This window comes from Taudactylus pleione, unplaced genomic scaffold, assembly GCF_031769625.1.
Source record: "Taudactylus pleione unplaced genomic scaffold, aTauple2 ptg001243l, whole genome shotgun sequence".
Lineage (NCBI taxonomy): Eukaryota > Metazoa > Chordata > Amphibia > Anura > Myobatrachidae > Taudactylus > Taudactylus pleione.
This window is the reverse complement of record NW_028285643.1, coordinates 230,378-244,952: the sequence shown is the minus strand read 5'-3', so window position 1 is coordinate 244,952 and position 14,575 is coordinate 230,378. Positions and strand designations below refer to the sequence as shown.

At 49.4% G+C, this 14,575-nt stretch overlaps 1 protein-coding gene across 3 annotated transcripts in view; it reads right to left on the bottom strand.

Annotated features, from left to right (window-relative positions):
* The window catches only part of ARAP1 (ArfGAP with RhoGAP domain, ankyrin repeat and PH domain 1), a 256,390-nt gene that overhangs the window by 33,481 nt on the left and 208,334 nt on the right, over window positions 1-14,575 (bottom strand). For all 3 annotated transcript variants that reach the window (XM_088462450.1, XM_088462451.1, XM_088462452.1), the window contains 3 exons: window positions 13,685-13,767; window positions 4,319-4,369; window positions 575-638 (listed from right to left, as the gene is read on the bottom strand). In XM_088462450.1, coding sequence (XP_088318576.1) covers window positions 575-638; window positions 4,319-4,369; window positions 13,685-13,767 — 198 coding nt within the window. The remainder of the gene's footprint in view (window positions 1-574; window positions 639-4,318; window positions 4,370-13,684; window positions 13,768-14,575) is intronic.

Sequence of the window (14,575 nt, the reverse complement as noted above, 5' to 3'; positions counted from 1 at the left end):
CCCTTCAAGTAGTGCCCCCTGTACTGGTGCCTCTTCAATGAGTACCGCTGTAGTTGTGCCTCCTTCAAGTAGTGTCCCCAGTAGTTGTGCCACTTCAAGTAGTGCATCATGTTGTTGTGCCCTCTCCGGTAGTCGTGCCCCCCAAACGTATCCCCCGCCCGTACTTACCTGACTCCGCGCAGCTGTCATCCGGGCCGTCTCTCCACCTGCAGTGCTGACTGGATCTATATTGATCCAGCAGACGCGGCCGCTCAGGTTCCTCATGTCACGGGTGACGTCATGACGTCATCCGCGCACTGCATTACTGGGAACGCTAGCCTCTGAAGTTGCAGTGGCGAAGCTACGGCCCCCGGCGCCCCCAAGCCACCGCGGGGGCAGTAGTTACGCCCCTGCCTCACACACTAGCGGTTACAGTACGGCAGCTCTCAGGGGCCTGAGCAAAAGCTCAGTGACTATTATACACACTTTGCAGGACACGAGAAGCTTTGATAGAAGCCTATTTCTACATACATAACAGGTAAAACACTAATATGTATTGGTCTTCTTACTGTAGGAATAATAGAAACTAAAGTACCTTTGCAAACATGAACGCTGCCAGCCACTCTCTCATGTCTTTCAGTGTTTCACAGCATAAATACCTGGTGATAAAACAAGCAAACGCAAATCAGGGATGGAAAATTAAGCAGGGACATAGGCAATTTGCCTCTTGGGGGCAGCATTCAGAGAATATTTCTGCCTGGGCAGAGAGGAGGACAGAGATACTGAGGTCACAACACAGAGGGGGACAGACATACTGAGGTCACAACACAGAGGGGGACAGACATACTGAGGTCACAACACAGAGGGGGACAGAGAAACTGAGGTCACAACACAGAGGGGGACAGACATACTGAGGTCACAACACAGAGGGGGACAGACATACTGAGGTCACAACACAGAGGGGGACAGACATACTGAGGTCACAACACAGAGGGGGACAGAGATACTGAGGTCACAACACAGAGGGGGACAGACATACTGAGGTCACAACACAGAGGGGCACAGAGATACTGAGGTCACAACACAGAGGGGGACAGACATACTGAGGTCACAACACAGAGGGGGACAGAGATACTGAGGTCACAACACAGAGGGGGACAGACATACTGAGGTCACAACACAGAGGGGGACAGAGAAACTGAGGTCACAACACAGAGGGGGACAGACATACTGAGGTCACAACACAGAGGGGGACAGACATACTGAGGTCACAACACAGAGGGGGACAGACATACTGAGGTCACAACACAGAGGGGGACAGAGATACTGAGGTCACAACACAGAGGGGGACAGACATACTGAGGTCACAACACAGAGGGGCACAGAGATACTGAGGTCACAACACAGAGGGGGACAGACATACTGAGGTCACAACACAGAGGGGCACAGAGATACTGAGGTCACAACACAGAGGGGGACAGACATACTGAGGTCACAACACAGAGGGGGACAGAGATACTGAGGTCACAACACAGAGGGGGACAGACATACTGAGGTCACAACACAGAGGGGGACAGAGAAACTGAGGTCACAACACAGAGGGGGACAGACATACTGAGGTCACAACACAGAGGGGGACAGACATACTGAGGTCACAACACAGAGGGGGACAGACATACTGAGGTCACAACACAGAGGGGGACAGAGATACTGAGGTCACAACACAGAGGGGGACAGACATACTGAGGTCACAACACAGAGGGGGACAGAGAAACTGAGGTCACAACACAGAGGGGGACAGACATACTGAGGTCACAACACAGAGGGGGACAGACATACTGATGTCACAACACAGAGGGGGACAGAGATACTGAGGTCACAACACAGAGGGGGACAGACATACTGAGGTCACAACACAGAGGGGGACAGAGATACTGAGGTCACAACACAGAGGGAGACAGAGATACTGAGGTCACAACACAGAGGGGGACAGAGATACTGAGGTCACAACACAGAGGGGGACAGAGATACTGCAGTCATGCCACAGATGGCAAATATATATGATGTCATGGCACAGATGGGAACAGATACTGAGGACAGAAGAGACAGAGATATTGAGGATAAGTGACTGATTGGGAGAGAGATACTGAGGACAAGGCACAGGAGGGACAGAGATACTGAGGACAAAGCACAGAAGGGGACAGATATATTGAGGATAAGTCACAGAGGGGAAGAGAGATACTGAGGACACATCATAGAGGGGGACAGAGATACTGAGGTCACAACACAGAGGGGGACAGAGATACTGAGGTCACAACACAGAGGGGGACAGAGATACTGAAGTCACAACACAGAGGGGGACAGAGATACTGCGGTCATGCCACAGATGGCAAATATATATGATGTCATGGCACAGATGGGGACAGATACTGAGGACAGAAGAGACAGAGATATTGAGGATAAGTGACTGAGGGGGAGAGAGATACTGAGAACAAGGCACAGAAGGGACAGAGATACTGAGGACAAAGCACAGAAGGGGACAGATATATTGAGGATAAAGCACAGAAGAGACAGATATATTGAGGATAAGTCACAGAGGGGAAGAGAGATACTGAGGACACATCATAGAGGGGGACAGAGATACTGAGGTCAGAACACAGAGGGGGACAGACATACTGAGGTCACAACACAGAGGGGGACAGACATACTGAGGTCACAACACAGAGGGGGACAGACATACTGAGGTCACAACACAGAGGGGGACAGACATACTGATGTCACAACACAGAGGGGGACAGAGATACTGAGGTCACAACACAGAAGGGGACAGAGATACTGAGGTCACAACACAGAGGGGGACAGAGATACTGAGGTCACAACACAGAGGGGGACAGACATACTGAGGTCACAACACAGAGGGGGACAGAGATACTGAGGTCACAACACAGAGGGGGACAGAGATACTGAGGTCACAACAAAGAGGGGGACAGAGATACTGAGGTCACAACACAGAGGGGGACAGACATACTGAGGTCACAACACAGAGGGGGACAGAGATACTGCGGTCATGCCACAGATGGCAAATATATATGATGTCATGGCACAGATGGGGACAGATACTGAGGACAGAAGAGACAGAGATATTGAGGATAAGTGACTGAGGGGGGGAGAGATACTGAGGACAAGGCACAGGAGGGACAGAGATACTTTGGACAAAGCACAGAAGGGGACAGATATATTGAGGACAAAGCACAGAAGAGACAGAGATATTGAGGATAAGTCACAGAGGGGAATAGAGATACTGAAGACACATCATAGAGGGGGACAGAGATACTGAGGACACATTATAGAGGGGGACAGATACTGAGGACAAAGCACAGAGGGGGACAGATACTGAGGACAAGGCACAGAGAGGGACAGATACTGAGGACAAAGCACAGAGGAGGACAGATACTGAGGACAAAGCACAGAGGGGGACAGATACTGAGGACAAAGCACAGAGGGGGACAGATACTGAGGACAAAGCACAGAGGGGGACAGATACTGAGGACAAAGCACAGAGGGTACAGATACTGAGGACAAAGCACAGAGGGGGACAGATACTGAGGACAAGGCATAGAGGGGGACAGATACTGAGGACAAGGCACAGAGGGGGACAGATACTGAGGACAAAGCACAGAGGGGGGACAGATACTGAGGACAAAGCACAGGGGGGGACAGATACTGAGGACAAAGCACAGGGGGGGACAGATACTGAGGACAAAGCACAAAGGGGGACAGATGCTGAGGACAAAGCACAGAGGGGGACAGATACTGAGGACAAAGCACAGAGGGGGATAGATACTGAGGACAGAAGAGACAGATATATTGAGGATAAGTCACAGAGGGGAAGAGAGATACTGAGGACACATCATAGAGGGGGACAGAGATACTGAGGACACATTATAGAGGGGGACAGATACTGAGGACAAAGCACAGAGGGGGACAGATACTGAGGACAAGGCATAGAGGGGGACAGATATATTGAGGATAAGTCACAGAGGGGGACAGAGATACTGAGGACAAAGCACAGAAGGGGACAGATATATTGAGGATAAGTCACAGAGGGGGACAGAGATACCGAGGACAAAGCACAGAAGGGGACAGATATATTGAGGATAAGTCACAGAGGGGGACAGAGATACTGAGGATAAGTCACAGAGTGGGAGAGAGATACTGAGGACAAGGCACAGGAGGGACAGAGATACTGAGGAAAAGGCACAGAAGGGGACAGATATATTGAGGACAAGGCCCAGAGGGGGCAGAAACACAGTGGTAACATATAGATGGCAGATCTTACCACTGGCTCCTCTCATTCTTCTCGTTCATACACATTATCGTAAAGCCGAAACTGCAAAACAGATGTGTGCATTTCATTGTACATTATCACACATATCTGCAGTGTAATAACCTTGTTATACTTTACATTTATACATCTGTACAATAAATAAAAGGAAATGCATAATTCAAAGTAGAGATGTGAGCGTGTATCAGATAATAACCCCAGTAATCAGGGCCGGACTGCGAATAAAAATAGGCCCTGGCATATAAAGCACACAGGCCCACCTCACGTCAGCACCTGAGCACACAGGCCCACCTCAGAACAGCACCTGAGCACACAAGCCCACCTCACGTCAGCACCTGAGCACACAGGCCCACCTCACATCAGCACCTGAGCACACAGGCCCACCTCAGAACAGCACCTGAGCACACAGGCCCACCTCACGTCAGCATCTGAGCACACAGGCCCACCTCACGTCAGCATCTGAGCACACAGGCCCACCTCACGTCAGCACCTGAGCACACAGGCCCACCTCAGAACAGCACCTGAGCACACAGGCCCACCTCACGTCAGCATCTGAGCACACAGGCCCACCTCAGAACAGCACCTGAGCACACAGGCCCACCTCACATCAGCATCTGAGCACACAGGCCCACCTCACGTCAGCATCTGAGCACACAGGCCCACCTCACGTCAGCATCTGAGCATACAGGCCCACCTCACGTCAGCACCTGAGCACACAGGCCCACCTCACGTCAGCATCTGAGCACACAGGCCCACCTCACGTCAGCATCTGAGCACACAGGCCCACCTCACGTCAGCATCTGAGCACACAGGCCCACCTCAGAACAGCACCTGAGCACACAGGCCCACCTCACGTCAGCATCTGAGCACACAGGCCCACCTCAGAACAGCACCTGAGCACACAGGCCCACCTCACATCAGCATCTGAGCACACAGGCCCACCTCACGTCAGCATCTGAGCACACAGGCCCACCTCACGTCAGCATCTGAGCACACAGGCCCACCTCACGTCAGCATCTGAGCAGACAGGCCCACCTCACGTCAGCACCTGAGCACACAGGCCCACCTCACGTCAGCATCTGAGCACACAGGCCCACCTCACGTCAGCATCTGAGCACACAGGCCCACCTCACGTCAGCATCTGAGCACACAGGCCCACCTCAGAACAGCACCTGAGCACACAGGCCTACCTCACGTCAGCATCTGAGCACACAGGCCCACCTCACGTCAGCACCTGAGCACACAGGCCCACCTCACCTCAGCATCTGATCACACAGGCCCACCTCACCTCAGCATCTGAGTACACAGGCCCATTTCACGTCAGCACCTGAGGACACAGGCCCACCTCACGTCAGCATCTGAGCACACAGGCCCACCTCACGTTAGCATCTGAGCACAAGGCCCACCTCACGTCAGCATCTGGAGCACACAGGCCCACCTCACGGCAGCACCTGAGCACAAAGGCCCACCTCATGTCAGCACCTGAGCACACAGGCCCACCTCACGTCAGCACCTGAGCACACAGGCCCACCTCACCTCAGCATCTGAGCACACAGGCCAACCTCACGTCAGCATCTGAGCACACAGGCCCACCTCACGTCAGCATCTGAGCACACAGACCCACCTCACGTCAGCACCTGAGCACAAAGGCCCACCTCACGTCAGCAACTGAGCACACAGGCCCACCTCACAGCAGCATCTGGAGCACACAGGCCCACCTCACGTCAGCAAATGAGCACATAGGATGACTGCACACCAAAGCAGAGCCATAACTGCACATATTGGTGCCCTATGTACATAAAGAGCCTATTCACGTCTTGCCACACATTTGTACTCCTTATAAATATTATGCCACACAGTAGTAGCACCCCTTATAACACATTATGCCACGCAGTAGTAGTGCCCTTATATATTATGCCACAGTAGTAGTGCCCTTTATACATGATGCCCTGCAGTAATGCCCCTTACACATTATGCCACACACAGTAATGCTCCTTATAAACACATTAATATGATATGTAAGTGGCCACAATAATGCCCCTTACATATCATGCCATCCCCCCAGCAACTCTCTCTGTGTCCCTCTTGCAGACTCTCACCTCTACCTGTGTCCTTCCAGCAGCCTCTACTTTTCACCTGTGTGCCCTGGTGAATTTGGTGAACGGGCCAACAGCACCTGCATGTAGCCGCAGCCATGAGGAAACAGTGCCAATGTCAATTTTAATCAGGTGACGGTCGCGAGCCAATTGAAACTCACGGACCGGCAGCCAATCAGCAGCGACTGCCAGTCCACGGGTTCCTATTGGCTCACGACTGGCGCCTGATTAAAAATGACATCGGCGCTGATCCTCATGAGATGCCGTGACTGCTTGCATCGGTCACCCTAGGCAGCACTGGCTGGACCAGCCCACGTGGCCATCGGACCTTCTGGCATTTGCCAGAACTGCCAGATGGGCAGTGCGGCCCTGCCAGTAATACATGTTTCAGGGGCTGCTGATATTTGAGATGGAGGGTAAGGATAGGGGTCTCTTTCCCTACTCCCTATTTTATTTCTACTGAAGGACACAGGAGGACTCTTAAATGGCTGATATAGAACAACATCTTACACACAACCGTTCAGTATACATAAATGTTGATATGTAGTTAGATGGTTAATCGCTACGTGCTGTCTCTTAACTGTGTGTTATTGTGCATGACTTATCAGTTCAAAAACATCACTGATTAAATATTATTCATCAAACTTAAAGGTCAGGCTGATTAGACTCCAGGTGCAAGACTTACTTACTTAGCTCTATAAAAGTATCTGCATGTGCACAAGCCTGACATTGTGTTATTGGAGCGTCGCAGTGCTGTATGGCTGTAGAGTACTTACCCCAAGAACAGATTGATACCTTATCATATTGACTGCGGTTTATCTTCTATCACCTGTATCTTATATTCAATAAAACCTACTCTGGTTTGAAATCAACTTGTGGACTAACCTCCTTGCTCACATCCACAACGCACCTACCATGTAGGCATCTGCCAATAATAAACAGTGACACACAGGGTCATTGGATGGAAAATGGCACATCAGCTTGGATGTCAGATTCTATGGCAGACCCTCAGCCGGCAATGCAAAGTCACATGATCGGCTCACATCCTGCCCCTGAACAACCTGGGGTGCACCCTAACAAAGCAGACCCCCGTTATAAATACAGTGACGAAGCTTTCAGAAGCGCTTTAATACTTGGTTGGAGAAAGTAAATGTTAAGAAACGTGCTTATTTAAAGCATCTTTAATGTAGCGCTGTGCATATACTTGTACATAAAATATTATGTAATACTCCGTAACTCATTCCTTCAAAATCATCTTTTCAAGTTAAAAGCAAAAAAGCCTCTCTCGCAAAAATGGAGACATTTAATTGAACCGATCTCAGACTTGTTCTCATCACCATGGAAGCTCAGTTAAAAAAGAACAGGTTGAAAAAAAAAAAAAAAAACCCCAACACTTTTTTTCTGTGTTGTAGACAGAATGCAGCGGTCCATTAGCGGCGATCATTGCTGCCGCTGATCCCACAGGAGGGGGCTATCACGTTAGCTGTTAATTCCCCTGTAACGAGCTGTGCGGACAGCGAAGGGTTAACCTATTAATGCCTGGGCCCCAGTGTGTCTCTTAGCAACCAGCAGTCCTTGGCGTGTTTCCATGACAAAGTGTGGGTTCTGCCCACTCACCCAGTTGGCAGACGCAGGACTGGTGATCAGATGTCCAAACACAGAGGGCACAGATCATTCTGCCACGTATTGTAACCGAAGTACAACGGTTTACCTTGTATACACCCTAAAGCCATCCCTGATACATCGGTGATAATCGCAGGATGACTGTAAATATTTCCTATTCTATTATTAAATATAAAACCCTGATATATATTCAGATCTGTGCTAGAAGCTAATTCCACATCATCATCTGTACTTTATTCCTGCTCTCTGTAGTAATATAACAGCTCACAGCAGAGGGCTAATATTCGCACACAGTCACTGCTGCCCTCTAGTGGTGAAGGCGTTCTGTCCCCGAGCAAGTACTGTATACGATTTCACTGTGCGTAGATATCAGAGGCCAAGCACATGCCTTGTCGTTTCTTGCAGGATGCCGTATCCGTATACCTTCGTAATCATTATTCTTTTAACAAAGGATTGGTCGGTGAGAGGAAATATGTTTACTTAAAGCATCGTTAATATAGTGCTGTGCGAATATTACACTCCATCCAATAAAACCTATAGATTTTGGTATATACAGTACGAGGGATCTCCAGAGAGGTCAGAAGTGTAATAATCTGCAGTCTATATCCCTATGTGTACGAGGTATGGCTATTAAATAATGAGACTGATGCACATTTTAGTACATTTTAACACTGGGCCTGATTCAGAGCCGCTCGTAAGCGGCCGCTCATTCGTTCCGAGCGATGTTCGCCCAACTGTGCATGCGTACGGTTTTTAGTACGCATGCGCGAACCAGTCAGTGCGGCCGAAAATCTTTTGTTCGCTAAATAGCGAATGCCTGCTATTTTGAGAGACAGGAGGAGGCGTATGTGGGTGGTAACAGGGGAAGGTGCTTGAAAACGGGGAGTGGAGATCCGAACGCAGGCGTGCTTAAAGGTCAAAATGGGCGTTTTATGGGTGTACATAATTAATACAGCAGCGTCATTGACCACGTCACTGGGTTATTTTATAGTCAGAACTGCTCGCAAGATTGCGGTAGGAAAAACCAACCACAAGAATAGCGAGCAGTTCATACGCTGGTCGATGTACTCGATTAATCTAATAAATAGTGGACATGATGTAGGATGCGAGCGGCCAGGGGGCGTAGTTTCTCAAAAAACGTCCGCAAGTTTTGTTCGCTCGTTCAGACATAGAAGCGTGAACAGACCGCAAAGAGCGAACGGTTCATTTGAATAGCCACCCCTTTTTTCAGAACGAACGACCGCAAATAGCGTCCGGCTCTGAATCAGGCCCACTGTTCCCTTTCTATGTGCTCCCAATTTTGCACCCACACACGGCTGAATTCTTATTTCCCATTGGTCAGAGCAGCGCTGTAGCTCCTTGTCTCTCAGCTGTCTCAGGAACTGATGCAGAACGGGTTCCCCCGAGTACAGATGTGACTTTAGGGAAAAGAGAGAAGTCACAGGGTGTTGGCGAGTATGGAGGGTGTTCTAGCGCTGCTATTTGTCTCTCAGCCAAACACTGCGTCACAGAGATCGCTGTGTGGGCCGGTGCGTTGTCCTGATAGAGGATGGAACCATTTCTCCAAAACTTCGGCATTTTTGTAGTCATGTTGCACCTTCTGGTACCCAGTTTTCCGAAATAACACTCTTGATATCAAAACAATATACATGGCTTTGAGTTTGGATTTTTATCTTGACGTGCTTTCTTCATTCTTGGCGATGATGGCGTTTTCCAGCACATGGACTGGAGTTTTGTCTCAGGATCAACAGCGGCTCCTGCCCCCTTACCTGAGGGGTCCCAGCGCCAGCACCATGAATCTGGCAGTCTCTGGGACCTGCGGTGGCGCAGTGCAAGTGCATAACACCAGCTTCTGGGGACTGCATTCGTTTCTGGGGCGGTCTGTCCTGTGCGTGACTGGCAGGTGGCGTTACCAATGGGAAGCCACCTCCACTCACAGTGAAGCCAGTGCAGTCACGGACTGCAACCGGCTCACTGAAGTAGCAGATATTACTGGGAGGGGGGCTGCAGACCGCCAGTCCCTTGGTAAATCTCACCACTGCTCAGGATCATACTGGAAGATCCATGTTTCATCACAGACAATAACTTTATCTAAAAAACGCGAAACCGCTTGGATTTATTCCAAAATGTCTGTACACGTTAGCTACGATTCCCTCTCTGCTCAGCAGTGAGAGGCCTGGGAGCCAACTTAGCACAAACTTTTGTCATGTTAAGATCTTGATGCAAAACTTGCCTAACAGTTCCTTTGTCTATGTTATTTACCATGTCTCCTGCAATTCGGATGCTGAGCCGATGGTCAATTCCGAACAATTTTCTCAATTTTCATTTGTTTTTGATATGCAATGCCTTCCGGGACGTTCATCAGCTTCCACATCCTCACGACCGTCTGCCCCGTAAGCACAGACAGCATACGGAAAGATTCAGTGGGTGTTTTGTTCCATTTAACTTAAAAAAATGTTAAGATAACACATTGTTCTTCTTTTGAACTAAGTATTTATACAACGCAGGGGAAAAGCACAACCTCTTCGAGCACTGCGTGACAGCAAACTGTCCGTGCGATACTTGCACAACTGTTTTGGGATAGTCCAAGGTCAATGTTCCCTCACTCCCCTTTAACTTACAGAGGCCCTGATTCAGAGCCGGACGCTATGACAGAGCGCTCGCTCTGAATCAGGGACGGTCTTTTTTTTTTTAGAACGGCCTCCTGGCCGCTCGCATAGCTGTGGGTGACCACCCACAGCTATAGCGAGCGGCCAGGAAGATGGTCACGATGGTCAAGACCATCGCGACCAACGGGCTTGCGATGAGACCCTTGTGGAAGGGTCTCGTTGCCGCAAGCCCCAGAGAGATTTTGGCTCTAACAAAGCCGAAATCTCTCCACTGACATCACTTGTGATGTCAGTGAGGCCGGCCCCAAACAGTAGGCGTTCACATGGAACGCCTCCGTTTGGGCAGCCACCCACCCGGCCCGCCCACCAAAGGGGGCGTGCTGTCACTCAACATCGACAGCACGCCCCCTTTAGTATGAGACCCGGAGTGACGCTTTGCCCGTCGTGCGCATGCGCTCTGGGCCACCATCGACCCGGTTGCTAGCGCTCAGCGCTTGCGACCGGGTCTGAATCAGGCCCAGAGTACGGTTTATTTTTTTTACAAGTACAGTCTCGTTATTTAACAGCCACACCTCCTATTTCAGGAGGGAGATGGAACAGAGAAATGTGCTGCAGATTACTAGTCGGTAATATAATAATCTGCAGATGATTAGTATATGAAGTAATGGTACATCTGTACGCATTGTATAATGCTAATAAAACCTAGTGATGTTGCTCCCATGTTGTCCGAGTTGGGAAGCACTTTGCATAACAACTGAGACTTGTTGTGTATGGTTGTAGTCAAGAGCGTTGGAACAGGGGAGAGCAAGGGAACGGCTCGTCAGCCCCCCAAACATTTGAAAGGCACCAGGGAGACTGGTGCAGTAGCTGAGGACGGCTGGGTGCTTCTGGCAGCAGGGGACTGGGGTTCTGACAGTCGCACCTCCCACTCCTCTGTGCGCTCTGCAGCATCCATGATCCAACGTCAACGGTAACCCTGAGCTCCCACACTCAGGGCGGGAGCAGCAGCAGCCTCCGCCCAATCAGAGGGCAGCGTCAGTGATAGTGATGGATGGCTGCGCCAATAACAGGTGGAGTATCATTCCGACGCCCCTGGTTGTAGTGGTACAAGGTGACTGTTGGTTGAGTGGAAAGATGCCTCTTCAGAATGTCCTCAGAACATGGGTAAAGATACGAGGGATGACTGATAATTAATAAGGCTGCCTCTGTCGGTCTGTCCCATAGGTAGACGTGGCAACGCCATGCTGGTTATTGTGACGCTCATACATCGATGTGTCTGAACCTGCGGTTGGACTGTCGTAGTCTTTGTTTGGTCACAGCGAGTGGAAGATCTGCGTATAATGTTTCATCATGGCGGATGAGGAAGATGTGTCTGTGAGATTACGTCAGAGATGTGTGTTTGAATTTTGTGTTAAACTTGGAAAAAGTGGAAATGAAACTCATGAAATGTTACGGCAAGCATACGGTGGAGAAACAATTAGCCGTGCTGCGGTATTTCAGTGGTGGAAGCACTTCAAAGAGGGTAATACGCGAGTGACTGACGGAGCGCGTTCTGGGAGACCATCCACCGTGGTTACAGAGGTCACCATCGCCAAAGCTGAGGAGATGTTACCAAATGACAGAAAGTAACTTTATGCAAACTTTCGGCTTCACTTGGCATCTCAGGGGTTCACCATATTGCGACAAAGGAACTGAAAATACATTGCGTGTGCACCAGGCAGGCACCCGGAAATCTCACAGAAGAGCAGATGCGACGACAAGATGAATCGTGCAAGAACACTGTTCGAATGTCGAGGGTATACCCGATTTCCTGACATCGATTGCGACGCGTGACGAATCGTGGATTCGTCATTATGATCCGGAATCCAAACAACAGTCCAGTGTGTGGAAGCACGCAAATTCGCCTCCGAAAAAAAAAAATTCTGTGTGATTCCTTCGGCGTGTAAAGTCATGCGTCTGCTGTTCTGTGACGCGCACGGTATGATCCTACAGAACTGAGCTCCCTATGGACAGACAATTCATGGTGACTACTATGCAAACATCCTGAATATCCATTTGCGTGGGACCATGAGGAAGAAAAGGCCACGTTTGCTGAAGAAACAGTGGTTTTGCTTCAAGGCAATGCCTGACCACATGTTGCTGCTGTTGTACTGGCAGCACTGACTGATATGAATGGGACAGCACTGGAACACCCGCCATATAGCCCGGACTGACTGATATGAATGGGACAGCACTGGAACACCCGCCATATAGCCCGGACTGACTGATATGAATGGGACAGCACTGGAACACCCGCCATATAGCCCGGACTGACTGATATGAATGGGACAGCACTGGAACACCCACCATATAGCCCAGACTGACTGATATGAATGGGACAGCACTGGAACACCCACCATATAGCCCGGACTGACTGAAATTAATGGGACAGCACTGGAACACCCACCATATAGCCCGGACTGACTGAAATTAATGGGACAGCACTGGAACACCCACCATATAGCCCGGACTGACTGATATGAATGGGACAGCACTGGAACACCCACCATATAGCCCAGACTGACTGATATGAATGGGACAGCACTGGAACACCCACCATATAGCCCAGACTGACTGATATGAATGGGACAGCACTGGAACACCCACCATATAGCCCGGACTTAGCGCCCTGTGATTTCTGGGCATTCCCGAACCTGAAGAAAACAACTGCGCAGAAAGAAGATCTCAATAGATGATGAAATTAAAATGCCACAACTGCGACACTAAACGTGATGTCACAAAACCGTCTCCTGAATGTCTGCGAATCGTTGTTGAAACGCTGCAAAAAACGTATTGAATGTGAAGGACGCTACTTTGAAAAATAAAAATGTTCAGATCCTGTGGTGTCATCTGATTCTGAATAAGAATATATCAGTCTCATTACTTTCCAGCCCTCGTACAAATTGTGCTATAACACCTAGAATTCATTCTACAAGAGCTCATTGATTACTCCAGTGTCTGTATGTCTAATATGTCTAAGCATTATGTCTTACTTTGTTGGTGGTTTAATCTTTTTCTTGATTCCCAGATACAAAGTCAGATTTTTAACAGGCCATTCCTTCTCCGGCTTGTGACTCTGTAACAGAAGAGAGGTCAGTTTATAACCTGTAACATAACAAACCAAATCCCCCGACAACTATCTGCAGAGCATCCTACTAACAGCGCCTGTCCTGACCGTCAGTCAGCTTCATCCCTCACACAAGAGGTTCCCTAACACAATGAACTGGAAGACCTGGTCTTGGGTATAGGTAAAAAAAACAACCAAACAAAACAAAACAAAAAAAACAAGACAGACTAGATTTAAGGGTACAGTGTAAGTAGCCATTTTGTAACAGGCTGAGACAATATTCAGTTTAATACAGAGTCTCAATTCACAGGAAAATAAGTAGCTTAAGACCCAGGTTCCAAATGACTGGATAGGCTGCACTCTCAGTGATGTTACTGGCTCCTAGTGACTGGATAGGCTGCACTCTCAGTGATGTCACTGGTTCCTAGTGACTGGATAGGCTGCACTCTCAGTGATGTTACTGGCTCCTAGTGACTGGATAGGCTGCACTCTCAGTGATGTCACTGGCTCCTAGTGACTGGATAGGCTACATTCTCAGTGATGTCACTGGCTCCTAGTGACTGGATAGGCTGCACTCTCAGTGATGTCACTGGTTCCTAGTGAGTGGATAGGCTGCATTCGCAGTGATGTCACTGGCTCCTAGTGACTGGATAGGCTGCATTCTCAGTGATGTCACTGGTTTCTAGTGACTGGATAGGCTGCATTCTCAGTGATGTCACTGGCTCATAGTGATTGGATAGGCTGCATTCTCAGTGATGTCACTGGCTCCTAGTGACTGGATAGGCTGCATTCTCAGTGATGTCACTGGTTCCTAGTG